At 58.9% G+C, this 27,908-nt stretch overlaps 2 protein-coding genes across 2 annotated transcripts; one reads left to right on the top strand and one right to left on the bottom strand.

Annotated features, from left to right (window-relative positions):
- Nucleotides 1-2,856: 2,856 nt before the first annotated feature.
- LSM7 (LSM7 homolog, U6 small nuclear RNA and mRNA degradation associated) lies at nucleotides 2,857-7,268 on the bottom strand. The gene is made up of 4 exons (XM_052643031.1): nucleotides 7,257-7,268; nucleotides 7,037-7,127; nucleotides 4,441-4,512; nucleotides 2,857-3,096 (listed from the first exon to the last, which is right to left on the bottom strand). Exons 1-4 carry the CDS (start codon nucleotides 7,260-7,262, stop codon nucleotides 2,954-2,956), a joined length of 312 nt encoding a protein of 103 aa, XP_052498991.1. The 5' UTR covers nucleotides 7,263-7,268; the 3' UTR covers nucleotides 2,857-2,953.
- Nucleotides 7,269-7,281: 13 nt separating this feature from the next.
- On the top strand, nucleotides 7,282-22,046 carry SPPL2B (signal peptide peptidase like 2B). The gene is made up of 15 exons (XM_052643030.1): nucleotides 7,282-7,491; nucleotides 11,782-11,901; nucleotides 12,679-12,861; nucleotides 13,261-13,350; nucleotides 13,781-13,920; nucleotides 14,362-14,504; nucleotides 14,687-14,783; nucleotides 15,196-15,312; nucleotides 16,529-16,610; nucleotides 17,439-17,513; nucleotides 17,648-17,710; nucleotides 17,791-17,890; nucleotides 18,287-18,364; nucleotides 19,506-19,666; nucleotides 20,417-22,046. The coding sequence occupies exons 1-15, from the start codon at nucleotides 7,282-7,284 to the stop codon at nucleotides 20,657-20,659; spliced, it is 1,902 nt and encodes a 633-aa protein (XP_052498990.1). The 3' UTR covers nucleotides 20,660-22,046.
- The last annotated feature ends 5,862 nt before the right edge of the window (nucleotides 22,047-27,908 follow it).

Raw genomic sequence — 27,908 nt, 5'->3', positions numbered from 1 at the left:
AGGGGCAGCGCTGACCGTCAGCAGGGTCAAGATCCTGTCTACCTTCGAGAGATTCTGGAATCTGCCATGGGGCGGGGTCCTGAGAATCTCGGGTTGGTCCGGGCTCCAGCTGGGGTCTGCAGGGGTCTCTGGTGATGTCCCCCAGAGTGGGGCCTCGGCAGACAGCACCTGGGGCCTCTGGGCCAGCACCTGGAATCCGTGGGCTGCGGTGACCGTGGGCACGTGGGGCAGGGCAGGTCCCCCGTCTGATGGCTGCAGCCCCCGGCTGTTGCTCCGAAGGCGCTGACCGTGGGCTGGGAGCTGGAAGGGTGGGATCCGGGCCGGGGTCAGCGGGCTGCCTCTTGAGAGCATGGTGGGCTGGCAGGCGGGCTGGCTGGCCACTGGGGATTTATACCAGGGTGGCGGAGGAGGGGAGGGCAATATCAGTGTCGCCAGCCAGGCTGCTGTGTCCTCATTTCTCCCTGTCCCTGCTCTAGTCTCTGCCTCTGTATCTGCCTTTCCTTGTCTCCCTCAGTCTCTCTCTGCACTTCCCTATCTGCTTCTGGCCATCTCTTTCTCAAATTCCTTGTAAAATATTAAAATTTCAATATAACACTCAGTGTAAAATATTAAATATTAAATTTCTCCTTGTGAAATATTAAAACATTAAGGACAGTCTAACATCCATCTCTGATCATCATCTTCAATCCTGGGTCAGCAGGAGGATCTCTCTAGCTCCTTCTTTCTATATAAATTTAAAGCATAGAAACATAAGATTTTCTTAAAAAGGATCATCTTGACTAAATGGTGTTACACCACCCGCATGCTACACTTGTATGTCAGCAAGTCCCAGTGACCTGTCCACTGCGTAACAAACATCCCCCAACATAGGGGCATAAAACGTATTAATCCTCGTGATTCTGTAGGTTGGCAATGAAATTATTCTGCTGGTATCACCCGGGTTAACTCAGGGAATTTGTGGTTATATTTAACCCACCTCTGCACAGACAGCTCTGCCTCTCTGTAATACGTCACTTTGTGTGTGGCTGGAGGAACCTGAGTCTCTACAGCAGATTCCCCAGTGATGGGCAGCTAGGTTATTAAAAACAAGGTTAAAGTGACTCTCCAGGGTGCATGTGGTTCAGTGAACAGGCTCATTTCATCTGCCTTTCTGCAGCGTTCTGCCTGAGCCCCCAGGAGGTCGGGGTCTCCCTCTCTTGGCTCCCACAGCATTGTTCCCATCCTTAGACTTGACGGCAAACACCTGTACTCTTAACCAACTGGGCAGGGTCCCAGTGCCCAGCTGCAGAGTGGATATTCGATGGCTTTTCCTGAGCTTAAGAGGGAAGGAACGAGACCTCAGAGAGGTTGGGACACTTGCTGTCAGTCACACAGCAAGTGGGGGAAGGAGAACTGGAGTCTTGGACTTTGTGGCCACAGAGAACTTGTCTGTTCAGCTGGGAGGGGAGGGGTGGGTGGAGAGTGGTCTGAAGCCTGGGGGACTGCTGTGTGGGGGCAGAGGGTCCAGAGACAAGCCTTGCTGGGGCTGGAAAAATCAGGTGTTCTTGAGTTTCTGTCCTGGCCCTTGGCTACCTCGGGGGCTCTAAAGAGGTGTGATTATCCTCCAGGCCTCGCTGTTCCCCTACCCCACTCCCACCCCACCCTGGGGCCCAGGCCCCTGGGCTCTCTGACCCTGAGTTCTGGGTCTCCGCCTCTGTATCTTGGTCTCAGACAGCGCAGGCTGCGCAGGTGCGGAACAGAGGTCCCGGTGCCTGGGTCCTCGGTCCCTCCACTGCGTGAGGCCCCTGCCTGAGTCCCAGGCACTAGCTGTCGATTGCTCCCCAAGACCAGAGCACAGGGGTTGGATGTTTGCAGGCTGGGTGTGCGCAGATTCTAGGTCACAGCCTTCCCCGGGGCTGTGACCCCAGCTTGCCCAGGGCCCCCGCCCGTTGGCCAGGGGACGGGAGGAGGCAGGGCCGCCAGATGGCAGGGAAGTGGGGCAGAGGGAGGAGGAGCATGTGGGATTGGCTAGCGGCCCCACAGCTAATTCCCGGCAGCAGGGGCTAATGCTGCTGGGCCATGGCAGAGCTCAGATCTCTGAGATAAGCCAGCTGCTCCCCCTTTATTTGGTGGCAACAACGGAGGACAGGTAGCGAGCGAGTCATCCAGCCTGGTCTCCTTCTGTAGCCGCTTCCAGCGTGTCCCCAGGTGTTGGTGGAGGGACCCCAGTTTAAACTTTCTGCCAGCACGACTCATGCTTACTCTCGGCCTCCCGTCCACCCTCATCAGTGCTCCAGAATGACAAATGAGAGACGAGCCTGCTGTCAGCAGGGATGGCCCCATGGGGGCAGGGTCCTAACAAGGACACTGGGTTTATGGAACGAGGCCAGGAGAAAGCCCTGCTCCTGAGGACAGGGACTGGGGACGTTCATGATGATGGCCTGGGGTCGCCGGCTGAGGGGCAGGGGTGGGCTTGTCCTCTGAGATGAGCGGGGAAGAGGTTTAGATCACCTCTGGGGTCGTGGGCCAGGTGGACAGCAAGGCTCCATCTAGTCTGTTCTTTGTGGGGTCATGGCTATGCTTTGTGGGGACGTAACAGAGTGGACCCGGCTCTGCAGGACCCCTCGGGCCAGAGCATAGAGGCACTGAAAGGACAACCTGCTGCTGAGAAGGCTGGCTGGGGTGTGCACAGAGGCGGTGATCCCTGGGGGGTCTCTGCAGAGGCATGACCCATTCCCCCGCCTGCACTACGCATGCTTAGTCACCACCAAGTCCCCGGCCAGCGCTCAAGCTCTGCCAGATGAACCAAATCCCCAGGTCCGGGTTTTGCCAGAACATCAAAGCTGAAAGGAAGATTCCAGGGCTCCTGGACACTTGAGGTTTGCAATTTTATTAAGAAAACAAAAATGTAAGTTATACAAAAAAGAGTTCCATTCGGACGGGTGGCCAAGTCAGGGGAGCAGTGGCCTGGCTGCTAGGCATCCTGCTGCTGGATGAAGGGGTTGGGGATGGCCTCCATGCCATCCTGCGGGCAGATGAGCACCACCGAAGTGCCCCTGCACACCACCAGGCCCAGCTGCCGCGTGTCCTCTGTGAGCTTGTACTGATCGTCGGGGTCTGTGGGAGAAGAGGGGCGGCAGTGAGGTAGTGTGGGAAGGTGCCCAGAGATGTGCCTGGGTGGGAAGAAGTGGGGTGTGGGGGCTGGGGGGAGGGAAGGCAGGCTAAGCTCCCACCCCCCACCTCCGCTTCCCCCAGCCCATTGGCAGCTTCTCTGGAGATGGACAGAGAGGCTCAGGAAAAGCTCTGGAAACAGCCCTGTGCAGCCTGCCCTCCTTCCACAATGAGAACACAGCCCTGGGGAGATGGACCGAGTGCTCAGAGGGGTGGTGGGGAGAAGAAAAACCCATCTGCAGGATCTGGGAGTTCCTAGAGGGTCACCATTCACCCCCACACCAGCGGGCTGTTCCCAGTGGAGGGAAGTGACAGCGCATGGAGGCGAGCTTACTCTCAGAGATTACTGCGTGACGGGAGAGGCTGAGTTGGGGTGCCACTCCCCACTCCCAGGCCCTGCAGGACAACAGTTGTCCGAGCCTGCCCATTCCCTCCTAGAACTGCCGGGATGGGTCTGGCTGGCTCTGGGCCTGGGGCTGTTCTTGGGTGAGGAGAGGGCAAAAAGTCGCTGGACCAGCAAGCCAGGACCCCATGTAAGTGCATGGCACACACCAGCTCATGTGGTTCTCCCAGCAGCCCCACAGGGTGAGGCTGTCCTTTTTCAGAATGTCATCTGCCTGAGGAGGCTGGGCCAGGACCCCAGCAGCAGGACTCTGGGTAAACCCCGAAGGAAGAGAGAAAACAAGGGCGGACAAAAGGCCCTACAGGGTTGCTCCTCCCACAAAGAGGGCCTCTGCCTGGTGGCCTCTGACACTTGTGTGTGGCCGCATTTACTCTGCACCAGAGTAATGTGTACTTCAACATCGACAGTCCCTGGAAGAGTGAGACCCCCTTCTCTCCTGAACCTGGGGGCTCCGTCGTGCCGCACTCAGGCTGAGCTGGTGGGTCTGGGGACTTGTGGAGACGGGGACGGGAAAGGAAGGGGAGGGGACCCTTTGTCAGCAGCAGGGAGTAGACAGATAGAGACAGCAGGAGAGAGGGGGCAGGATGAGGCCCCTGGAAGCCAGCTTTATTGTGGCAGGTGCAGCACCTTTCTAGCCCCACCAGGCAGACTTCAACTCCAGCAAGTGCTCAGGGTCGGTGACGAGTGAATCTGGAGAACACTCTACCCTTGAAGTCCTGAGGTGACAGTGTACTGAGCCCCACCAGGACAGTGGCAGAGCAAACACACCTGTCAGCAGTCTGACCCACCAGGCGCCACCTTCACGGTGGCTCAGCATGTGGGTGGCGGCCTAGGAACAATAAGGAAGGCCTGGCAAGGATGCTTCCGAGCCCTGCAGCTGCACTCACCTCGCATGTACTCGATGGTGCCGTCCAGCACGAGGTTGAGCAGCGGGTCGAACCCTTTCAGGATTCCACTGGCTTGTCGGAATCACCAAGCAGAGAAGAGAGATGGACAAGCATAAGATCAATGGTCATTCTGGGTAAAGTGCGAGCTGCACGAGGGTGTCAGCACATGAAATTGGGGTGCCCTCACTGGTGAGGGGCCACCCCCCAGCCAGACGCAGGCGTGGCAGCAGCCTCTTCAGGGACAGAACAGATGCAGGACCAAAGGGGGAGCAAGGGAAGGGCTCCCAGGAGACGAGCAGTGGCAGCTGACCCCACACCACTGCCACTGCAACAGTCGGCAAATCTGCCTGCGCCTGTTTTGTAAACAGTTTAACTGGAGCCTGGCCGCGCTCATTTGTTAAATGTTGCTGTGGCAGCTCAGCTGCTGCAATGGTGGAGTTGAGGAGCTGCGACAGAGACCGTTTGGCCAGCACAGCTGAAAATGTTCCCTGTCTGGTCTTCTGCAGAACAAGTCTGCCAGGCCCGCCTGAGTGCGAGGCCCTGGCTCTGCTTCCTCTGCTGTTGACAGCCCTTCTCAACCCTGTGACGGTGCTCACCAAGTCGGGTGATGGACAGTGACAAATCCCAGAATCCATCTGGGCACTTGGCCCCGGGTTGGGTAGGGAGCCCACACCTGTGGGTCCTCCCTTCTTACTGGGGGAGGTGCCGCAGCAGGTGGGTGGGATTTTCAGATGAATCCAGCATTCCCCCACCCCTCCCTCTGACGTGGGATGGGACCCTCGATCAGACGTCAGTCTGTGGTCAGGCTGTAACAGAGGGCTTTGTGGATGTGATCAAGGTCCATGAGTCAGTCCACTCTTAGTGAATCTAAAGGGAGGCTATGCTGGGTGGGCCTGACCTACAGGTGAGCCATTAAAAGGATGGGCCCTTTCTGAAAAGAGAATTTGAAAAAATGAGATTTTTCTGCTAGCCTTGAAGGAGTCAACTGCCATGCTGTGGACAGTGTCTGTGGTGGAGGCAGCCTCTAGGAGCCCAGAGGGTCCCTGGCCAACACTTGCCAGAAAACGGGGACCCCGGGCCTGAGATACAGGCTCCCAGAGACACTCCCTTACTGCAACCTCGTCAGAGACCTGAGCCTGAGGCACCCGGAGTCTGGAACCACAGGTGCTGTGAGATAAAAATGGGTTGTTGAAGCACAGAAAATGAACAGAAGGGACTTCCCTGGTGGTCCAAGTGGTTAAGAATTCATTCTGCAGTGCAGCAAATGTGGGTTCCATCCTTGGTCTTACATTCCATGGAGCAACTAAGTCCATATGGCATAATTAGAGAGACCTGGCCTGGCATCTGAGACCTTATGCAGCTAAATTAATTTAAAAAAAAACAAACACAAGCGCCTTGAGAAGCAGGAGCCCCATCTCCTTGTACATCCCAGAACCGGCATGGTGCCAGTGTTTGTTCAGATTCAGAGCCTCACTGGGCTGGGTACCTAGACGGGCAGGCACTGTGTTTTTAGCCACTCTGATGCTACCCAGGTGTCCACATCTCAGAGGAGTCGTCTGAATCACCATCTTACGAAAAAAGAAACTGAAGATCAGAGATAGCTGAATAAGTGAAGCACTGGGTGCTCACTAAGTGTCAGGAACTTGCCTAACGACATTACCCTTTAATTTCACCACCACTGCTGAGGTAAGTGGAGTTAACAGCCTCTGACAGATGAGACAGACTCAGAGATTGTAGCGACTTGCCCAAAGTCCCACAGCCAGTGAGCTGGGGCTCTGCCCTGGACCACTCTCTCCACATAACCTTGCATCATCTTTCCTGCCAGTCTCCTCACCAGATCGCAGAGGGAGATGCAGTTAAAGCCTCATAGTAACTGAAAAAAACCTGCCAAGCCCTGACAGCTGTTACCAGGAGCTTATACCAAAGGACCCTGACTTGGGATGCAGAGTCAAGCAGAGCTTCCCAAAGCAGCTGAGAGCTGCCTGCCTCACTCAAAAGCAAAAGACTCATTCTTTACCCTGGAACAGTGGTGAACAAGGAGATGAGGTTTGCTTTCAACAGGTGCCTCAGGTGGCTTCGTGTAAATTGAGTATAGGGCCTGGGTTCTCAACTGGGGCAATTCTGCCCCTGCCAGGGAACACCAGGCCAGGTCTGGGATGCCTGTGGTCATCAGGACTAGAAGGCTCCTGGAATCGAGTGGATGGGACCAGAGATGCTGCTCCACACCCTACAGCGCCCAGGACGGCCCCCTACAGAGAATAATACGGCCTTAATGTCAGCAGTGCTGAAACTGAGAAACCCTGGTGCTGAGGGGGCCCATGAGGGGCTGGGGCAGCCGCCTGGCTGAGACAAGACCCAAAGAAAGCAGAGACCTGAACCCTAGCCCCTGTGGCTGCGGGCGAGGTTTGGGCCCCTTTGCGTGCCTCAGTTTCCCCACCTGCAAAAGGGGTGTAACCGTTCCTATACGCCGGCGCCGGCAGCAGGCCGGACGAGTTGTCCGAGCCAAGCGCCTAAAGCGCGGCCCAGGCATCCGTTACCGGTACCGCCTCCCGTTACTCCTCGTGGACCGTGGAGGGGGAGGGCAGCGGGGCCTCACCTTCTCTGCCTCCCTGGAACTTCACTCGGATGGTCTTGTCGATGTACTTGGATAGATCCAAGATGCTCTCTTTCTTTTTCTTCTCTTTGTCCTGCAGGGGAGGCAGAACGCTGTGAAGCGGGGAGCACGGCTGGACTCTCCCCAGTCAACCCCACCAGCCCCGCGAACCCCGCCAGCCCGGCGAAACCCGCCAACCCCAGCAGCAGCGCCGCACGCTCACCGCCATCTTGTCGCGCCGCGTCGCTATGCGCAGGCGCCGCCACTGCGCCCTTTGTACCTACCCCTGCGCGCATGCGCGAAAGACACAGGGCGCCTGCGCGGCGCTCTGCGCCGGGGCGTTGCTGGGAAACATCTGCCGACGCCTGTGGCGGGGACCGGGCGACATGGCGGCGGCGGCGGCAGCGGCGGCGGCGCTGGCGCGGCTCGCAGCGGCCTTCCTTCTCCTTGCGGCCCAGGTGAGGGCGGCGCCGACCCCGTTGGCCTCGCCGGCCGCGGTGCCCCGGCTTCTCACCCCTCCCCGGCCCCGCGCAGAACCCCGCCCTGACCGGCCTGGGGCCAGCTTAGGGGATCCGCGCCCCCGGTGCCGGCAACTCGTGGGCCTGGGGCCCGGCCGTGACCTTGCGGGTCTGATCCCCGGCCGGTCTCCCTTCCCTGTCTGGACGCCGTTCCCAGCCGTGGTGTCACTGGGTTCCGCCCGGACCTAAAGTTTTAGGTCCCACTACCCCGCTTCCGCCCCGGCCCCTGCTGGTCTGTCTCGGGGTCTCCAACCGCCTCTGGGACTCCCCACTCTGACTCCGTGGCCTTAGCCGGGGGCTACCCCTCTCTGACCCTGGCATCCCCTTGAAAGCGATACTACCCCCATTCCCCGTGGTTGTAGTCAACTGCCCAGCGTGGCACCCAGTGACTGGCGGCGTCCAGAAGCGTCCAGGAGCCCAGCCCTGGAATGGGGTCGAATCGCCGCCCCATCTTTTTCTGCCGTGACCTTGGCAGGGGAGTTCCCGCTTTGAGTTGGTCGTCTGCAAAAGGAGGATAAGTGTACAGTGCCCAGTCAGCGAGATGATGTAGGGGATCCCAGACGTGGGGCATGCTACTTGTTTGTCACTTAACCTCAAGGGTCGCCACTGGGGGACAGACCTGGAGATGGCTGATGTACGTTACCTTGAGTGCATTTTTTATTTTCCAAACCCTCCCTCTCTCCCAAATTCCACAACTCCGGAAATGGTGCCCCCCCCCCACCCCGCAACAGCCCTACAAACTGGGCCATTAACGTTGCCCTTTCTGTGCCAGTCCCCCAACCTCTGCTTCAGGCTGTTGGCTTCTCTCCAAGGCCGCTTTTGTCCCCCAAACTCCCAGTTCAGTTTCAGCCCTGCAGGAGGGATCTCTTTCAAAGTGTGTCAGATCTTGTGTCCAAATGAGAGCTTTCTGGTGCCACTGACACATTCAGGAGGACTCTGTGATCCGGCTGACAGGAAACTATCCTTTGCTTCCAGCTCTAACATATTAAAGGCACTTTGCTCACTGGGCTCTGTTTCCCTGAAACCTAACTCCCCCCAATGTTGTGTATCTGGTCTCAGCTTAGGGGTGCCACATTCCAGCAGCTTTCTAACCCACCTCCTCCCCAGGTGCTTTGCCAGCTCCCTGTATTTCCCCCAGCCCTCTTCGCTCGTCTTCCTCAGCAGTCTGACCCATTGGAAGCAGGGATTTTGAGCTCTCTAAATATTTAGAAAAAGGAAAAAAAATGGCAAAGCGATAGGTGGGCGAAGGGGTCACAAGAACACCACAGAAGGAACGGCGCGGTTCGCCTGGGAATGATTTTCAGAAGCAAGAAGCAAGGGTACCAGATGGGTGTTCTGAAGGATGAGTAGGAGTTTGCTGGGTCAAGAAGGTGTTCCAGGGAGAAAGTTGCAGGTGACGAGGGCAGGGCTGGAGGTGTGAAATCTGGTGGTTTTTATTTTTTTAATAGCAGATATTTATTTAATTTTTATTGGAGTATGGTTGATTTGCCATATTGTGTTAGTTTCAGGTGTACAGCACAGTGAATCGGTTATATATATCTCTCTCTACCCCTTTTTAGATTACTTTCTATACAGGCCATTACTCAGTATTGAGTAGAGTTCCCTGTGCTATACAGTAGGTCCTTGTCGTTGTTCAGTCATTAAGTCGTGTCCAACTCTTATGATCCCGTGGAGTGCAGCCTACCAGGCTCCCTGTCCATGGGATTTCTCCGGCAAGAATACTGGAGTGGGTTGCCATTTCCTTCCCCAGGGGATCTTCCCGACCCAGGGTTGGAACTTGAGGCTTCTGTATTGGCAGGTGGGTTCCTTACCACTGAGCCGCCTGGGAAGCCCATGCAGTAGGTCCTTGGTAGTTGTCTATTTTATACATAATAGTGTGTGCATGTCAGTCTCATTCTCCCCCTCACCTCCTGAGAGCCGAGGATTTATCTGGAGCTGGTGAGGGCCCACTATAGTGGCCCGTAGGACGCTCCAGTGGTTATACCCGAGGGAGGCGGAGGCCTGTCAGGCGCCCTGGCGGGCGGGGCTGTGGGGGGAGCAGCGGTGGAGCGGCTCAGCATGGGGTAAAGGGCAGGCGGGGCATGCGGCCTCCTTGGGCTGGGCTCCAGGGGAGCGGACGGCACTGGTCAGAGCAGGGTGCTGGGGTGTTTGGACTTTATTCCCAGCTGGTTGAGGGTTTTGAACTTTACCCTGAGTGTGGGCAACCAAGGAGAGTGTGGGAGTGAGTGAGGAGGGCAGCTCCTGGGCCAGCTCTTCCTAGGACAGACCCCTGGGCATGGTTCTTCATGGCGCCCAAGGGTATGGCCAGCTCTCCATGGGGCCAGAGGATGTCTGCTCACCACCGTGAGCTCACTCCCGATCATTCTGTGACTCTGGACGAGGGATTGGACACCCTTACACCATTGGTACAAGTTGTGTATATAATGGCCAGCATGGGGCCTGTTACTCAGCTGATCTGAACGCGTGGGTGCCTTCTCTGCCCCTCACCTGACCATGTACCCCTCCACCATCCCCCAACCTGTCCCCACCCTTCCGCTCCTCACCCTGCCCTGCATCTGCCCCTTCACCCCTCCACTGCTCCCTTCCTGTCCTGCTCCCCTCCCCCACATTCCTCCACCTAAACATCTTTTTCTAAACTTTCCGGGTCCTGATTACCCCACTGTCTCCTAGAACTCACCAAGTGTTACATAGACGAATCCCCATCTGGACCCCTTAGCTTCTCACTAAGCACCCTGGCATGGATGCTGTCAGTGTCATCTTGAAGCATAATTTCCCTTGAAGTTCCTGAACCTGCTTTGTGGTTGTAATGCATTGGGAGGTGGCCTGTCCTTAGTGGCTTTTCTCATTCTCCAAACTGGAATGGGCAGTGCTGGAATGGGGGGAAGGAGGGGCACTGAGAGCTCTGGGCCCTTTGGAATACCTGCTCCCAGTCCTGTACCTCCCCTGGGAGGAGACCGTATCCACAACAAGACTGTGCTCTCTGGGCTTTGCCACAAGCCCCGGCTGATATCCTAAGGGAAAGCCAGCTGTGCACATAGTGGTGGGGCGGGGGGGTGGGCTGGGACGTGTGCTCTCGTGCTTCTAAGTGACCTTTTTAAATTAAAAAGAAATGCTTCTAGCCATTCCCGTGTTATACCAGCAACTCTGGGCTCATAGACCAGGGGTCTGCAGATGTTTTCTTAGAGTTTTTGGGCGACATGGTCTCTGCTACAACTCCCTGGCTCTGCAGAAAGCAGCATAGGCTCTGCATTCAGGAACCAGGCAGCCATGTTCCAGTAAAACGTTATTGACAAATACAGAAGGTGGGCCGGATTCAGCCTGAGGGTTGAGGGACCACGGATTCCCTGCAATGGCCAAAGGTGGGGGCGTGGCAGGGGCTCTGAGTGGGACATGGTGGTGGGGAGAACCAGGAAGCCGGGGCTCCTACTCCTGCCTCAGGTAGAGGGAACAGGGTTGGCTGGGCAGGGGCAGGTGCAGGACGACACCAACCTTCCCTCCCTCAAGCGCTGGTGGCAGTGCCTGCATACCTGGCTTCTCTGGTGCCCCAGCCCTGTAAACACAGCTTTGCCAAACACTGGACCCAGCAGCTCCAGGTGATACACCAAGACGCAGGGCCAGCTGGGGACCCCAGCCCCTCTCTGCACCACCACCAACTGACCTTGGCCTCTGTTCACAGAGGACCCAGCCTTCTGAGAGCCAGTCTGTGTCCCAGGCATGCTGTCAGGGCCACAGCCCCTGGGGACCCCTTGCTGAGTCAGAGCCCCCCCCACCCCACAACTACAACACATTCTGGGGTGGGTGTGGGTCTGTCACGAGCACAAAGGGGCTCCTGCCTGTTGTCTCTGGGGAAGATTCTAGGGGGATACTGAGGGGTACAGTCTGTGTCTCGCCTCTGGGTGGTACAGAGAGATGGACCCTGGAACTGGTGTGTGCAGAGCTGGGGTCCCGTTGGGCCCCTCTGGCTCCAAGAAGCCAAGGGGCTGGGGTGGGCCCAGGCCCTCTGTGTGTGTGGCGTGGCTCTACTTCTCCCTTTCAGCCATTGGAGCCACATGGAGGGGCCCTGGCATGGCCACAGTTGGCACCCAGATCTCCTTGCGGAGGCTTGGCCCTGCCCTGCCTTGTGTCCGCCTGAGCTGAGGGCCCCAGCTGTGCTGGCAGAGGGCGGGACCATCCAGAGCTGGGCGGGGTGGCGGGCCAGCCCCTGCCTGCTCTGACTCCACCCCCGCCCAGGTGGCCTGTGAGTACGGCATGGTGCACGTGGTGTCTGAGACTGGCGGCCCCAGAGGCAGAGACTACTGCGTCCTCTACAACCCGCAGTGGGCCCACCTGCCGCACGACCTCAGCAAGGCGGTAAGTCTAGCAGGCAGCCTTCCGCTGGGGCCCTCCCCATGGGCTCACCACCCAAGGCACCTCTCCCTCCACTCCCCGGGTCCCTGGGGGAACTCTGGACGATGGATCCTGGGGAGGGCCCCTGAGGATGGAGGAAGGGCTCTGCTGGGAGTCGGAGGAGGGACGTGGCCCCAGAGGAGCTCCCAGCCTCTCTGGGCCCCGGTTTCCTTGGTTGTAAGTAAAAGATTGGGGCACTGCTGCGGGATGTCCCTTGTCCAGGGCATCAGCCACCTCCCATCACTCCCACCATGCTGGGCTGGGGTGGCTGGCCAGAAATCCTTAGACGAGTGACGCAGAGGTCTGCCCATCTCTGTCGTTGGGGCGGCCCAGACATGCTGCTCCCTGGTCCGGCCTGACTCCTCCCAGAGAACACGGATGCCCGGTTTAGCAGGTGGATCGATTGTCATCACTGAGGCCAGAGCTCCTGCCTGCCCTGTGTGGTGTCTGTGACGGGCTCCAGACGCCCCCGTCTGCCTGGTGATTGGGGTCTGTGTGTTGTGCGTCTGTGTGCACACGTGCATGCATGTGTCTGTGTGTGGTATGGGTGTGGGTTGTGTGCGTGCATGTGCGCATGGGTGTGTTTTGTGCAGAGCGTGGTGTGGGGCTGGCTCCCAGACCTTGCAGTGAGGCAGTGTGGGGGTGGCAGTCACTGGTGGCCTGGGTGCCCCATGGGGTCCCTGCCACCTGGCTGCCCTGGCCACCATCCCCTCTGCCTCTCTGAAGGCCTTCCTCCCTCAGTCTCTCCTGCAGGTGCGGGACTGGACAAGCTCCGTGCTCTGCTCTCCTGCCGACCTCCCCCCCAAAGGCTTCAGCAACCAGATCCCGCTGGTGGCACGGGGGAACTGCACCTTCTACGAGAAAGTGCGGCTGGCCCAGGGCAGCGGGGCCCGAGGGCTGCTCATCGTCAGCAAGGAGGCGCTGGTGCGGCCCCCAGGCCTCCTGGGCAGCTTGGGACCCTGGGGGCGGGACCGGGTTAGGGTTTGAGGCCGGGGGGAGGAGACAGGGAGCTTGGTTTTCCGACTGTGGTCTGGAGGGGGTCGTATCCCAGAGCTGTGCTCGGGGTATGACCAGGCCTGGGGAGGATCTCTGAGGGGGTGGGTGGCATGGGGCACGAGCCAGCCTCTTCCTCCCCGAGACTGACTGGTGCCCCCAGCCCAGCCCTGGGAAGAAGGGGCTGAACCCACAGGCTTGCCCTCCTGGCCCTGAGGACCCCAACACACATGCAGGACCCTCCCACCGGCTCTGAGGGCCGGCCGGCTGTCGGTGGCTTGCAGTGTCCCACCCAGGGGCAGTCATCCTCTCCTGCCCCTGGCCCCACAGGTCCCCCCGGGAGGCAACAAGACTCAGTATGAGGAGATCGGCATTCCCGTGGCCCTGCTCAGCTACCGAGACATGCTGGACATTTTCCAGGTAGGGCTGCCCACTTGCCCTCCACCATCTGCAGCTGGGCCAGGGCCTGGGGAGATGGGCCCACAGTGCTGTGAACCTCAGGAGAGGAGACCCCAATCCTGCCCACGTGCCAGAGACCCTAAGTGCCAGCCCCCCTTATGCCCTCTTGGCCTGGACTGACCAAAGCTTGGTAGGCTTTGATGTGGGGAGTCGGGTCCAGAGCAGGTGAGCATCAGCACACGAGTGAGGTGGGAACAGTCGGGGTCCCACTCTAGGCTCCCCGTCTCCCCACTGAGAGACCTCTCCTCAACCTCCTGGCTGCTTCATGTCCCCCTGGTTAGCTTGTCCCAGCAGGGCCCACTTCTCTGGGGTCAGACGTGTTGGGCAAGGGCATGGGGTGGGGCGAGGTGGGGTCTCCCCAGCCTTAGCTCTGTTGTGCTCTCCGAGGCAGACTTTCGGCCAGGCAGTGCGGGCGGCGCTGCATGCCCCCAAGGAGCCCATGCTGGACTACAACATGGTCATCATCTTCCTCATGGCTGTGGGAACCGTTGCGCTCGGGGGCTATTGGGCCGGGAGCCGGGATGTCAGGAAGTAAGTGCCCAGTGTGTGTGGGTGGGTGTCAGCCAGGCAGCCTGGACACTGGGCAGGGGACCGCAAGAGGGGCCTCTTGCAGCATGACACCCAGGAGAGCTGCTGAGAGGCCCCGGGGTTCTGGCCTGGCCAGGCAGGGGCGTCCCCAGGAAAGCGTGCCTCAGCAGCCAGGGCAGCCTATGAGACACTCCCAGAGCACCACCACAGCCTGGCCCAGGGGCCAGAGCCCCACCTCCGATAGTCCTCCCTGTGAGGACCACAGCTCCCGGCGCCCTCCCGTGAGGTCCTGGGGGCCGGGTCCTCCGTCAGGGGGACCCTCATACACACGGTGGGCCTGGACAGGGGCCAGGTACGCTGTCCCTCGGCCTGCCCCTCCCCGTGCCTGCAGCCCCAGGCGCCGTGCCGGCCGCAGGGCGCCCCTTGACCGGCCCGTCTTTCCAGGAGATACATGAAGCACAAGCGGGACGACGGGCCCGAGAAGCAGGAGGACGAGGCTGTGGACGTGACGCCCGTCATGATCTGCGTCTTCGTGGTCATGTGCTGCTCCATGCTGGTGCTGCTCTACTTCTTCTACGACCAGCTCGGTGGGTCCCCTGCCTCAGCCCCCAGGGCCATGTGTTGGGGGTGGAGGTTGTGGTCCTGCCTTCAAGGAGTGCCTCAGGCGGGGGCCGCCCCTCCCTTCCCTTGGTGCGCCCCCTGCCAGGGGAGTGAGGTGCAGAGACCCCCCTCAGCCTCTCACTGCCCCCCGCCCTGCAACTCCCTCCAGTCTATGTCATCATCGGCATCTTCTGCCTGGCCTCCTCCACCGGCCTCTACAGCTGCTTGTCACCGCTCGTGCAGAGGCTGCCTTTCTGCAAGTGCAGGTGAGCCCCCCGGGGCGGCCTGCACTGGCTCTACTGGAGGGGGTCCCGCTCTGCCACCTCTCGGCCTCTCCCCTCCCCATCCTGCGTCTTGAGGCGCCACAGCTTCTGTGAAGTTGAGGGCCCTCTCCAGAGCCCTCGGTCAGTCTGGCGTGGTGCAGGCATATGGCAGGTGCTCCCTCAGTGCTGGCTGGGGGCTCCTGGGGAAGTGGGGATTTGGCTCTGAGCCGGCCTTCCTCCCCCCACATCCCATTCAGGGTCAGGCCCCCTGGGATCCGGGTAGGGGTGGGGGGCACCAGGTAGGGCACCAGGGGGATGACATGGGAGGCTTTGGGACAGGAGTTGAGCCGATCCCGCAGTGCTGGGCAGACAGCGCTGTGAGGATCAGAGCCCTGATGCCCCTGCCTGCCTGCAGGGTCCCTGACAACAGCCTGCCCTATTTCCACAAGCGCCCTCAGGTCCGCACACTGCTCCTGGCGCTGCTGTGTGCGGCCGTCAGCGTGGTGTGGGGCATCTTCCGGAATGAGGACCAGTGAGTGCACTGCCGCCACCCCAGGGGGGAGGGGGGGCAGTAGGGTGCTGTCCTCGGGTGCTCTGACCTCCCTCACCTCCCTGAGCCGTCTGACCCGGGCCCTTGGATCCGGGCCAGCCCCCAGTTATGAAAAGCCCTGCTGTCAGTGCTCTGGACGCAGTGACTGCATGCTGTCCAGGTGCCGACCAGGCTCAACGGATGGCTGCCCAGCTCTAGCTGCCTCCTGGCCTGTCTGGTGCCCTGGGGTCTGCAATTGCAATCTGGGCGGAAGATGCCACTGGCATTGCTGCCCGGGCGTGGAGCCATGGGCTCAGCGGCAGCCTGGATGTGACCTGGCGCCACCAGACCCACTGCTCTGCCTCGGCAAACACCCGTGTCCCCTGGGCAGCCTCCCACCAGAGGCAGCCACTGCCGGTCCCCATGTCCCCGCCCCCGCTGTCATCGACACCATCTGGCACTTTCTCTGAGCTTCTCTGGGGCCGTTAAACACTCTTGGCTGTGCTGCCTTTTGGAGCCACAACAGATTTAACTGGCAGAAGGAAAACGTGAAAATATTTGGAGTTCTCTGTACACAAAAAGAATATGAGCTCTCAAGATTAAGTCCCAGCCAGAAGGCCCACTTCCCCGCTTGAAATTAGAACAGGCCCTGGTTTCTACCGTGTCTGGGCACCCACGCGGCCTCAGTGAGCCTTCACTGTTCCCACCAGTGCCCTGGCCCAGAGACTGTCACCCTGTGCTCAAATGAAGCTCTGAGGAGTAGGGTCAGGGAGGATGGAGCAGGTGGTGGGGGCCGATTTCCATCAGGGGCCGATTTCCCCAGTACTGGAGCTTCATCAGAGCATCAACTTGCAAATTTGGAAGTGGCCCTGTCTCCTGGGGCTCCAGACTGTCCTCAGAACCCCAAGCCTCTATTTCCCAAGGGAGTGTGTGTGGTACCTGGCTGGGAAGGTGGGGTGTGTGTGCGAGTTTTGTTTTTCTAAATCATTTAAAAGATAATTTTGAAAAGTTTGAATCTGTAGTTGTAGAGTTCCCCTCCGCTCACCCCTGCCCCGTCCTGTGCCCCAGGTGTGAAGGCCACTGTTGCAGAGGGATAGGGCCATGGCACTTCGTGGGAGGCTGGGCACCAGTGGCTTGGGCCTGGTGGCCGGGGGGGGTGGGGCCGCCTGGTGGAGGCTCTCGAGACCCTGCCTGAGGGTGAGGCTGTGCTGCATTCCAGGTGGGCTTGGATCCTCCAGGACGCGCTGGGCATCGCCTTCTGCCTCTACACCTTGAAGACCATCCGCCTCCCCACATTCAAGGTGAGGGTCCCCCCGGTTTCGGGGAGCTCTGGATGAGGGGTGGAGCTTCCTCGTGTCTGCCTACTGTCCTGCCACGTGGCCTTGCCCAGGGCCTTCTGCTCTGAGCCTGGCCCCTTGGAGGTGGTATGGTTTTTGCTTTTCTGTCCCTCTGGCCACCTTGGGCTTGAGGATTAGCACAGGGTTGCCTCCCAGCGTGGCTGCCGCACTGGTGACTGCTGGGCCAAGGGGATCCTCCCTGGTGATGGTGCAGTGCTGGTGAGGTGAGCAGAGGAGGAGAACCAGATGACACCCACAGGTAGAAGGATGGGGCTCTGCCTGGAGCCCCAGGCTGGCACTGGGACCCCAGCTGAGGCCCGACCCCGCAGCGGCAACCTAGAGGCAGGGAAACACGAAGATGGGTGTCACCTGCCCAAACACGGGGCTGGCCAGGCACAACCGTGTGTCTCTCGAGTTTTCCATCAGAAACTCAGAAGCGAAGGAGATTCCCTGTTGGTCCAGAGCTAGGACTTGGTTGTCTCACTGTTTATAGCCGGGGTTCCATCCCTGGCTGGGGAACTGGAAGTTCCACAAGCTGAACAATGGTGTCAAAAAGAAGAGAAGCCCAGATCTTGGCTCTCCCTGAGCCTCGGCTGCCCATCCTCTGACGTTCTCGTCAAGGTGGCAAGATGTTCCTTCCCACAGGGAAAGTCTGAGCCTTGGCCGGGGTTGCTGATGCATCCTGGAGGGTCTGTGCGTCAGCACCCTGTGCGGGGGTGGGGGTGGGGCAGAGCTGGCGGGGGTCCCCGAGTGGAGGGCAGCCCTCTGGACGCCTGGCCCGTCCGTCCACAGGCCTGTACACTGCTGCTGATGGTGCTGTTCATCTACGACGTCTTCTTCGTGTTCATCACGCCCTTCCTGACCAAGGTGGGCCCTGCCGCAGCCCATGCCCCGCCCTTGCCTGCCCACACCCCACGGCCCTGCCCCAGCCTGCCCATGCCCTGCCCCCTGGTCGGGCTGCTGCATTCAGCCCCTCCTGACATGGCACCCCCTTCTCTTAGAGCGGGAACAGCATTATGGTGGAGGTGGCAACCGGGCCTTCGGACTCAGCCACCCACGAGAAGGTAGGAGTATCCTGTGGCGAGGTGCTGAGTGTGCAGGGAGCAGGGCTGGCGGGTGCTGGAGACACTGCCCCTCTCTGCAGCTGCCCATGGTGCTGAAGGTACCCAGACTCAACGCCTCACCGCTGGCTTTGTGTGACCGCCCCTTCTCCCTCCTGGGCTTCGGGGACATCCTGGTCCCAGGTACTGGGGCTGGGCTTGGGTGGCCTGGGGGTGCTGGACCAGAGGGGCTGGTGGGTCAGTGAGCAGAGGTGGAGCTTGCCCAGATGGGCCAGGATGGCAGGGAGGTGACTCCATGGAGGCATGGTCCCAGTTGCACAGACCTGCCCTCCTCTCCAGCTGCTCTATCCCCAAGGTTCCCCCGCCTCAGGTGGCTCTTCAGCAGGTGGGCGACGAGCTGGGGTTTGCACTGGCCTGAGGTCTCAGTCAGCTGCCAGGAGTCCAGGGCGGCACCAGGCCAGCGCTCTCCTGAGCTGGGGAGGAGCGCTTGGTGCCCCGTCCCTCCGTGGGAACACTGTTGCCCAGCTGGGGCGCCGCCAGGCCTCTGCCCACAGCTTCCGCCCACGCCGGTCTCTGCAGGGCTGCTCGTGGCCTACTGCCACCGCTTCGACATCCAGGTGCAGTCCTCCAGGGTCTACTTCGTGGCCTGCACCGTCGGTAAGCCCATTGCCTGGTATTCCCCCTGCATCACAGCCTCCTCACTTTACACTGTGGCTGCTGTTTCTCTTTTCTTTTTCATCTTTTTTTTTTCCTTTTGTCTTCAGTTTGTTTCGTTTCCAAATTTATTGACACCAATAGGATGCTTCCTCATTTTCTGTCGAGCCTGGTGGTTTCTAAGATGGTCCAGACCACTTCTCTTGTCCCACTGGGTCAGCTCTTCAGGATGAGCTGGGGTGCAGAGAGCACAGGCCCTGCCGCAGCCACCAGGGAGCCTTCCAGGCCGGCGTAGTTTTGAGCCACTGCTGTCCGCCCTCCCCTGGGTTCCTGAGGTTGAGACCTGTCCTCCATGCCGGCCCCCAGGGTCAAAGTCCCTGGGATCAACCTGTCCACATGCACCCACAAGGTCCTTCCCTTTGAACCACAGTGTGTCAGATTGTCCTGTAGTTCCTGTCATTGAGATCCCTAGTTTGTTCAGATGGATTACTTCAGGATACGTGGAGAGTCCACAGTCGATAATCTGGACTCTCCCAGGACAATCCTATTGCTCAGTAACATGGAGGTGTGAGGGGCAGGGCAAGCGGCCCCGAGTGGAGGCCTGTGCTGGAGATGGGGCTCTTGGCCTGGAAGAGATGGTCCAGTGAGCCATCTTTCTTGTAACTCTTGACCTGGAAGTAACTGCACTTGTGCAGTTGCAAGGTCAGTACAGCGCCGCATCCTCTGCTGGGCTCAGGCCGACCCTCGCTAACCTCTCATCACATTTGCCTGTTGTATGTCCATCTTCGCGCGATCCCTGCATGGCTGCATTCACACAGCCCTAAATAACACTGTCTATTCTGGATGACGGCGCCAAGTGTAGACGCCATCTGACCCTTCAGGCTTTCATGTGATCACTCAGGAAAGATTTCCTAGTTCTGTACTGACGTTACTTTGGTTCAGATTATTCTTGATTAGAGGTTTATAAAACCGAGATATTGGGACACCTCTGCAGCTCCTTCTCAGCCACCGCAAGGATTCTAGGCCCTTCCATGGCCGCCCCCCCAGCAGGGCGGTGGGGCATGTCCTGGAAGGTGGGGAAGATCGACTCCTGGTGTGTCACAGTCACCATGCGGTGACATGCTGCCTGTCTCTGTCCCTGCAGCCTACGGCATCGGGCTCCTGGTGACGTTCATGGCGCTGGCCCTCATGCAGCGTGGCCAGCCCGCCCTCCTCTACCTCGTGCCCTGCACGCTCATCACCAGCTGTGCCCTGGCGCTCTGGCGCAGGGAGCTGGGCGTGTTCTGGACGGGCAGCGGCTTTGCGGTGAATACCAGTTTGCTATGACTGTCTGCGAGCAGTAATAGCCTAATAAGCCCTAACTAGAGTTAAAGTTGAGTAAGACCTCCTAGCGTTACACCTAAACCCCGCAGCGCCCACTCCGCTCCGGGTGCTGTGTTTCCTCCCCTCCTGCCACCGCCGGAGGTGGGGAGGCATGTGGGGAGGGGTACCTGTGCGGGTGTCGCTGGGAAGCCGGTTTCCACTTGGGCTTCTCGCTGCTTTGGGGTGGGCGAGGCGCAGGCTGGGCCCTGTTCTTGTCTGAATCCATAGAGGAGTGGGACCGAGGCCGCGCCCTGTGCAGGACTGGTCAACCGTTGTAGTCCTGGAACTCTGGGATGGATTGCTGCCCCCTTGGGAAACCTCCTCCATCCCCAGGGCCTGTCTCCCGGGCCTCCCAGCCCCCCCTTCAGTCCACCTACAATTGGACCCTCCCCCAGGCTCTCGGGAAGGCCTCTGGGGCTCAGTGCCCACCATCCTCAGAGTTCTCTCCCTAGGGCCTTGCTTGGCCCAGAGCGGGTGGGTGGGTTCTGGAAAGTTCCCGAGGTCGAACAAGCCAGAGCAGTCAGGTCGCGGCCTCCCAGGGTCCCTGTGGTGGTGGCGGTGGTGGTGGCGGTGGTGGTGGCGGTGGTGCAGTTCCTAGCGCAGCCCGTCTCCAGATCCGAGCCCACCCTCGGGGGCTCCCCTGCCCTCCCCTCCACCCCGCGGCCCCGCCAACCCGAGGCCTCTCCTTCGCAGAAGGACCTACCTCAGTCGCCCTGGGCACCCGCCCCCACCGACGGCCCGCAGCAGCCCCATGCGGACCCCGACGCCGCCCCTGCCCCCGTCCCAGGCCGGCAAACTCCTGGCGAAGACGCGGTCCCAACCCCTCCGCCGGTGGAGCAGACTCCAGAACAGTCTGCGCCCGAGGAGAAGCTCGGGGCAGATGCGCCCCCCCAGGAACCCGAACGCCTCGCTGCCCGACCCGGACCCTCGGCCTAGGGGAGGGCGCAGACTCGGCGCCGCGCCCCGGACTGGACCCGCGCGGCCCCCAACTTGGTGCTCTGGTCTGGCCGATGCGCACGTCCTCCTCCAGCCCTCCGGCCGCATCCTGGCCCCCAGCCCTGCTCTGAGCTCGCGTAGCCGCGAAGCCCCCGGCCGGTAGCGGCCACCCCCGCGCGCGGTCCGCTTCCTGCGCGGTGGTGTCCTGGGGAGGGCAGAGCGGCACCTCCGCCGGTGGCCTCGGACACGCCCAGTTTGGTGCTTACCCTGCTGCTGCTTCCCCGGGGGCGGGGGCGGGAGAGAGAGGGAGGGGCTCTTGTCCGCAGGGCCTCTGGGGCTTGGACTGGAGCTGTCACCGGTTCGGTGGGGTTGGGGCCCCGCGGTGAGCGCCCAGCGCCTGTGCTCCAGCTCCTCCATATTTTAATAAATGGCCACGACTTTTTGAGATCTTGGTAGTGTTGCCTCTTGGGGTGCGAGCCCCTCGGAGTGCTCCTCCGGAGCACGGGGGTGGCTGGCGCCAGGCCGGTGGCTCCATTTTGCCTTTCCGCTTGGAGGAACTCGGTCCCCACCTTCGCCGCGGTCACCTGCACGCTCAGCACCCCATCAGTGCACGCACCTGGGCCTCCAGCTACCGCGGGCGGGCGAAGAGCTTCCGGAATGTGGGAGGGGGGCTCTGGAACTGGCTTACGTCTTCTACCTCACAGACAGGGTTCTCTGAACCTCAGGACGGAGATGCCGCCGCCCCCACGTCGGGCTGGCAGGGAGCCACCGCCCGGACAGGCCCCGGGGGCTGTGACCGCCAGGGCCCCGGCCTACTCCTCCACGTCCACGACGAGAGGCGAGGCCCAGACCCTTGGACCCCACGCCGGCTCCGCGTCCCTCCCATCCCGCCGCTCTGCTGCAGACCGGCGGGGGCCAAACCATGATCCATTCCAAACGATACCAGCGCCAGACTCATGTCTCAGCCACGCCTCCGAGGAAGAAACCATGTTTGTTTATGAAAACAAAACAAAACCCAGAAGACGTCTTCCACCTGTTTCTGTGTTTCCTAAAAAGAACAGGTGACCCCGCGGTTGGGTGGGGGTGGCGCAGCTGGACCTGACCCGCCCCACCCCACGGGAGCCCCTGGCCTTGGAGGCGGGACGGGGAGGCAGCCAAGGGACGGAGGGGAGGGGAGGGAGGGTCCGAGGGGACCCCGTCCTTCCCCGGAGGACCACGCCTTCCTGTAAGCCATTTTGTATGTCGTCAATGTTCGAACGCGGGTGGAATTTCTCTTTTTCTGTTTTTGTTTCTGAAGTTTGACAAATGTCAAGGGATTCAAAGCGGGATGTTAGTTCCTGAAGTTTCCGTTTGCAGTTTCTGCCTTGCTTCTGTTTGAATCTTGTAATTAAACACAGCTTTTGATATTTACGCCAGGGCCTTTGACTTTTCTGTGGTTCAGTGGGTTGGGAGTAAATGGGCGGGGTGGGGCGGGGCGGGGGTGGGGGTAGGGAAGCTGTGAGGGGAAGCCTGTGGTGTGCCGGGCCCAGGAGGCTTTGGTCCTGCAGTAATTCCTGTGTGGAGGGACAGGTCCTGAGCAAACCCGCAGCCTATGTGGGTAGTGCCACCCAAGCCAGGTTTCAGCTTTGCCGCTGGATAGCCACTTGTTCTGATGAGCAGGGGCCCTCATGTGGGGAGGGGCGAGTAGTAGGGTCTGTTCCCTGCGTTTGATGTTGTCAGCTTGCCGTGCTGATCTAAGAAGCAGGGACGGAATAACCCATGGCAGGAACCTCAGACTACTGAGTAAAGAACCAGGAGATCATTGTTGGAGCCTTTTAGAGCTACATGGTCTCTGTCACGACCGGCAAAGTCATCAACCCAGCGATGTAACCAGAAACATCAGACAACAGTTTAGCAGACAGGTGTGATTGTGGCCAAAAAGTTGGTGGACACCAAAGCGTGTGTTCATGTCATTTTTACAGGTCATGATATACTCATTCACAATCAAAGGAGAGGGTGGGATGAATTGCGAGAGCAGCATTGAAACATATACATTACCATATGTAAAACAGCTAGTGGGAATTTGCTGTATGATGCTGGGAGCTCAGCCTGGTGCTCTGTGACCACCTAAACGGGTGGGATAGGGTAGGAGGTGGGAGAGGACATCTATATACCTATGGCTGATTCACATTTGATGTATGGCAGAAACTAACACAACATTGTAAATCATCCTCCAATTACAAATAGAAGGTTGTTCAGTCATTAAGTTATATCTGACTCTGCGACTGCATGGACTGCAGCACGCCAGGCTTCCCTATCCTTCACCATCTCCCAGACTTTGCTCAAACTCACGTCCATTGAGTTGGTGATGCCATCCAATCATCTCATCCTCTGTCCTCCTCTTCTGCCCTCAATCTTTCCCAGCATCAGGGTCTTTTCCAATGAGTGGACTCTACACATCAGGGGTCCCAAATATTGGAGCTTCAGCTTCAAACCTTCGAATGAATATTCAGGGTTGATTTCCATTAGGATTGACTGATTTGTTCTCTTTGCAGTCCAAGGGACTCTCAAGAGTCTTCTCCAGCACCGCAATTTCAAAGCATCAATAAAATAAAATATAAGTAAATAATAATGCAAATCCTTTGCTTAGCAAGAAGCTGGGCAAAGACAGGCAGCAGCCCCAGCCATTAGACCCCTGCCTGTCGATGGGAACACTGGGCTTCCCTTGTGGCTCAGCTGGTAAAGAATCCATCTGCAATAATGCAGGAGACCTGGGTTCAATCCCTGGGTTGGGAAGATCCCCTGGAGAAGGGAAAGGCTACCCTCTCCAGTATTCTGGCCTGGAGAATTCCATAGGGTCACAAGAGTCAGACACAACTGAGCGACTTCTACTTCACTCACTGCCCGTGGGAGCACTGGAGTATGTCAGCTGATGCCAGACACTCCTTCAGGCTGCAGGCCCAGCTCCTCCAGGCTCCCACCAAGCTGTACCTCTCACCACATTGACAGCAGCATCTAGTGTTTGAGCTGCGAAGCAGACCTGAGCATAGCAATTCTCTCCCACTAAGCAGACCAGATCTTATGCATTTCTCATCCATCCACCTGCTCATTCATTTACTGGTTCACTGCAAGTCCGCTTTGTGCCAAGCTGTCTGCTCAGACCTGGGACATGTCTGTCTATGAAGGCAGTGGATCTGAGAGTCAGCAAGGGAGTGGCCCCCAGCTCTATCTTGCGGGGGCAGGTGGCAGGGAAAGCTTCCTGAGGAGGTGACCATCCAGCCTGAGAGACACCGGACAGTCTGTGTGGGGCTCTGATGGGGAGGTGACAGGAGGCTGGACTGTGGCCTGGAGAGGGGTGGGAGTTTCCAACCAGGTGGGCAAGGTATATTACCTGCAGGTGAGGGGACTAAAGTTATAGAAAGCACTGAGGCTGGAGGGAGTGGAGCCAGGGTCAGGGGCTCCTCCTATGGAGGAGCTCCAAGGGGAATGCAAGCGGCAAACAGCTCCCTGGCCAGCCAGTTGTAGCCTAAGGGATTAGGGAATATGGTTGGTAACTGTGCCCACGAACCAGCACGCTAAAGCAAGCTGTCAGGAACGCGGGGACCTTGGAGCAAGTATGTAGAAGCTCTCCATACTATGTTCAGAATCTCAAAACTCTGGAAACCATTTTACAATGTTAAAGTTCATTAAATAAACTACCCTGGATATTCACATACACACCCCTCCCCTCAGCTTTCTGCTCCCCTCCGCTGCCCTCTGTCCCAGGTCACCTGCCCACATGGGCTCACCTGCCCAGACCACACCCTCTACCTGGACCGCACTGGCCTCCCCAGCGCCCAGAAAATCCGAGGGGCCAGAACCGGGCGCCCCACGTGGCTCCCGGGGCTCCCGGGGCACGGGCTGCCCACTCCCTCCCTCCCCCGGCCCAGCTCCTTCCTGGGGTCCAACTGGGCTCCTGACCAGGTGCGCAGGACTGCCCACACCCAGCTGTCCTTTCGGAGCCTCGGGGAGCTGGGAGCGGCGCGGGTGGGTCTCAGGTGAACAGGGGAAGGGGTGCCGCGTCGGGGGCGGTGATGGGGGGAGGGGTACCTCGGGGGGCGGTGATGTAGGAGGAGGGCGGGCAGCCCACGAGTTGCCCGGGTCGGGGGAAGGCGGTGCTCTCACCTGGTGCCGCCCTCAGCCCCGCCCCATCCCCGAGGCCCGGTTGACTGTGGAGGGAGCCGGGTCGCGCTCTGCAGCCTCGGGCAGACAGCGGTGAGTCTGGGGTCTCCCGATATGAGGTGGCCGCCATCTCCACACGCCTGGGTTCAGGCTGTGTAGACGGAGCAGGTGCGGTGCGGATGTGGTCCGGGTTGTTGGACGCGTCGGGCTGTGTAGACGCCCTCGGGGAGTGTGAATGAGGCCTTGCTCCGTAGACCCGGCCGGGGGCCCTGTGTTTTTCCCCATCCTGAGGGCTCCCTGTCCCCAGTGGCCGCTCTTCGGCCTTCCCACCATTAGCTCGACTGAACCCGCACGGGGCGAGGGGTGGATGGGGCGGCGGAAAGCAGGGCTGGGGAGCTGAGAGCGGGTTTCCAGGGCTTTGGGGAGGGCTCCTCTGCTCTCCTCCCCGTGGCTTCTTTCACCAGTCCCTTGCTAGGGCGTGAGAAACCGACCAGGATTTGGGGTAGGGTGCTCACAAGGTTTCGAATGAGGTCGTAGTCAGCTCCCTGCGGCACATTGTACGTAATTGTGTGGTCTCAAGCCTGGGGTTGCCTGTGGCTGTGTAGGGTGGTGGTATTGCCTGTACGGTGTGTGTCTGGGTGACCGCGGGTGTGCGTGGCCGTGTGTGTGATTGCACTGTGAGATCCTGTATGATTTTGTCGGTGATTGTGTGTGTGGACCCCCTTCCGAGTTTGCTTGTCTGGGAAGTGGGGACGGAGTCCCTGGGACCCCCCAGGACGCCACATGTAGCCCTCCTGTCCCACCAAATAGTCAGTCAGGTGTTCTGATTCATTGTGATCTGATCAGGTAAAGAGTCTGCCTGCAATACGGGAGACCTAGGTTCGATACCTAGGTTGGGAAGATCCCCTGGAGAAGGAAATGGCAACCTGCTCCAGTATTCTTGCCTGGAAAATCCCATGGACGGAGGAACCTGGCGGGCTACAGTTCATGGGGTCACAAAGTCAGACATGACTGAACAACTTCACTCTCCCGTCTCTTAACTGTTGCTACTGATGCGCCTGCAGTGAGGGACTGCAGGGGCGGACCCCACAAGCCACCGGAGAGGAGATGTGTATGTGTTCAAGGCAGGATTCTCAAAGTTCAGAGTGTAAAGTGTGGAACTGGAAGAGCCTCAGAGGGAGGCGAGCTGGGTTGCCTTTGATTAAGTCTGGGCACCCCATTCAGCACAGGATTCGTGGAGAAAGGTCTGCTCCTGGTACCACAGACGTGAGGGGAGCCCACGGCCACACACAGGGGAGTGTGTCCTTCCTGAAGGAGGATGTGAAGGTCTGGGCATCTGCTTCCATCCGTGGAGTCCAGGAAAGAGAGAGAAACCAGCAGCAGGGAGGTGGGAAGCGCCTGTGGGTCTGTGGCTGGCTCCAGGGGAGCTGAGGCCTGGATCCAGTCACTTCCCCATCTCTCTTTCTGCCCTGGGGCACGGTTTAGAGCTCTCGGTCCCTGTCTCCATGGCTCACCTGCTCTACCTGACTGCAGGGTCCTGGGGAGCCATGCCCATTTCGTGATGGAGACCCATAGACAGGGTGGGGGACATTGCTGAATTCCAAGAACTCAGTGTGTGTGTAGGCACGGTGTGGGGGACGGAGACAGAGACACCTAGAGAGACACAGAGATGCAGAGACAGAGATGCAGATAGGCAGAGATAGAGACAGATACAAAGAGGTAGAGAAAGAGGGAGAGAATGACAGAGACAGATAGGAGCTGTCTCTTCAAGCCACAGTGTCCTCATCTGTAAAGTGGGGATAATCCTTCTGGCCCCCTCCTCATGGGGGTGCTGGGAGGCTGAATTAATTGACTTGAGGCTGTGAGCACCACACAGATCTTAGGCATGACCTTTCTGCTCCTGGCTGCTTCTCTTTGGTCATAAGCACATCCCACGGATGTAACAGTGGGACCAGGGAAACAGCTGTTCCCCATTATCTGAATATGCGTGGCTCTCAAGTAAAGCAGAGGATACCATGTTCCGGGTGGCTGGCTCATGTCTACATCGGGCTTTGCTGTTTTCCTCACTTTACCTCTATTAACTAAGAAAGGTGATTTCAGAACCCTGTTCATTGGAAAGATGGCACAGAGTGTCCTGGTACACCCTTCACCCAGTGCCTCCTAGTGTTCAAACCTTGCATTGCCATAGCGTAGTGATCAACACTGAGGAAACTGACATTAGGGGCCATCCTTGAGCTTCCCAGGTGGCGCCAGTGGTAAAATACCTGTCTGCCAAACCAGGAGGTGCGAAAGACATGGGTTCGAGCCCGTGGAGGATAGCATGGCAGTCCATTCCAGTATTCTGGCCTGGAGAATCCCATGGACAGAGGAGCCTGGCCGTCTATATAGTCCGTAGGGTTGCAGAGTCAGACACGACTGAAGAGACTTATTATGCATGCCTTGGTGGACCAGGGGGTGAGACTCTGCACTCCCTCTGCAGGGTGCTTGGGTTTGATCCCTGGTTGGGGAGCTAAGATCCTACATGCTGTGCAGTGTGGCCAAAAGGGGGGGGGGGGAGAAAGAAATTGACGTTAACATGAACATAAACACTCGCAATCAATTTTGCCTAGATTTCCCTGTTTTTTGCACTAATGACCTTTTTTCTGTTCTGGTATTTAATCTGAGATTTCCCACTGCACTGAGAACCTGTACTTGTTTTAACTGTACAAGTCACAAGTGATTGGAAGTTTCTTTTTTTCATGTACATGTCTGTATCTGTTTCCCTGGGTATCGCCCATGTTTATCAGCTTCTTGCCTCAACTGCCTCCCTCCACCCACAGGCTCTCTGACTCCTTTCCTCTGTGCACATTAAAAAGCTACAAAAACATGAGATATCATCACTGCAAATAGTTCTCTCACAAACACCTCTTCCTAGGAAAACCTAACAAAAAGTCCACAGACAAAAAGAAAAAAAAAAAAAGACCAAGCTTATTAAATTTCCTAAAGGCTTGCTGAGTGATTGGTATCATGAGGTTGGGGCAGTGGGGGAGGGGCAGTGTCCTGGCTGGACGTGAGCCTGATGAGTGGAGCCGGGTGGGGAGAAACAGGAGAGGTCGAAATGCAGATGAGA

This window comes from Budorcas taxicolor, chromosome 7 (assembly GCF_023091745.1).
Source record: "Budorcas taxicolor isolate Tak-1 chromosome 7, Takin1.1, whole genome shotgun sequence".
NCBI classification, from domain to species: Eukaryota; Metazoa; Chordata; class Mammalia; order Artiodactyla; family Bovidae; genus Budorcas; species Budorcas taxicolor.
The sequence above is the reverse complement of the archived record's forward strand: the minus strand, read 5'-3'. Positions and strand labels throughout refer to the sequence as shown.

What these genes read in the sequence shown, in the direction of transcription:
- LSM7 (XM_052643031.1), bottom strand. An exon ending in GTTCCAGGGAGGCAGAGAAG is followed by an intron (nt 4,513 to 7,036) that starts GTGAGGCCCCGC and finishes GATTCCGACAAG; the next exon opens with CCAGTGGAATCCTGAAAGGG. An exon ending in CACCATCGAGTACATGCGAG is followed by an intron (nt 3,097 to 4,440) that starts GTGAGTGCAGCT and finishes CTTCTCCCACAG; the next exon opens with ACCCCGACGATCAGTACAAG.
- SPPL2B (XM_052643030.1), top strand. Translation starts at nt 7,282, where the DNA reads ATGCGCAGGCGCCGCCACTGCGCCCTTTGTACCTACCCCTGCGCGCAT. An exon ending in TCGTCAGCAAGGAGGCGCTG is followed by an intron (nt 12,862 to 13,260) that starts GTGCGGCCCCCA and finishes CTGGCCCCACAG; the next exon opens with GTCCCCCCGGGAGGCAACAA. An exon ending in ATCTTCCGGAATGAGGACCA is followed by an intron (nt 15,313 to 16,528) that starts GTGAGTGCACTG and finishes GCTGCATTCCAG; the next exon opens with GTGGGCTTGGATCCTCCAGG.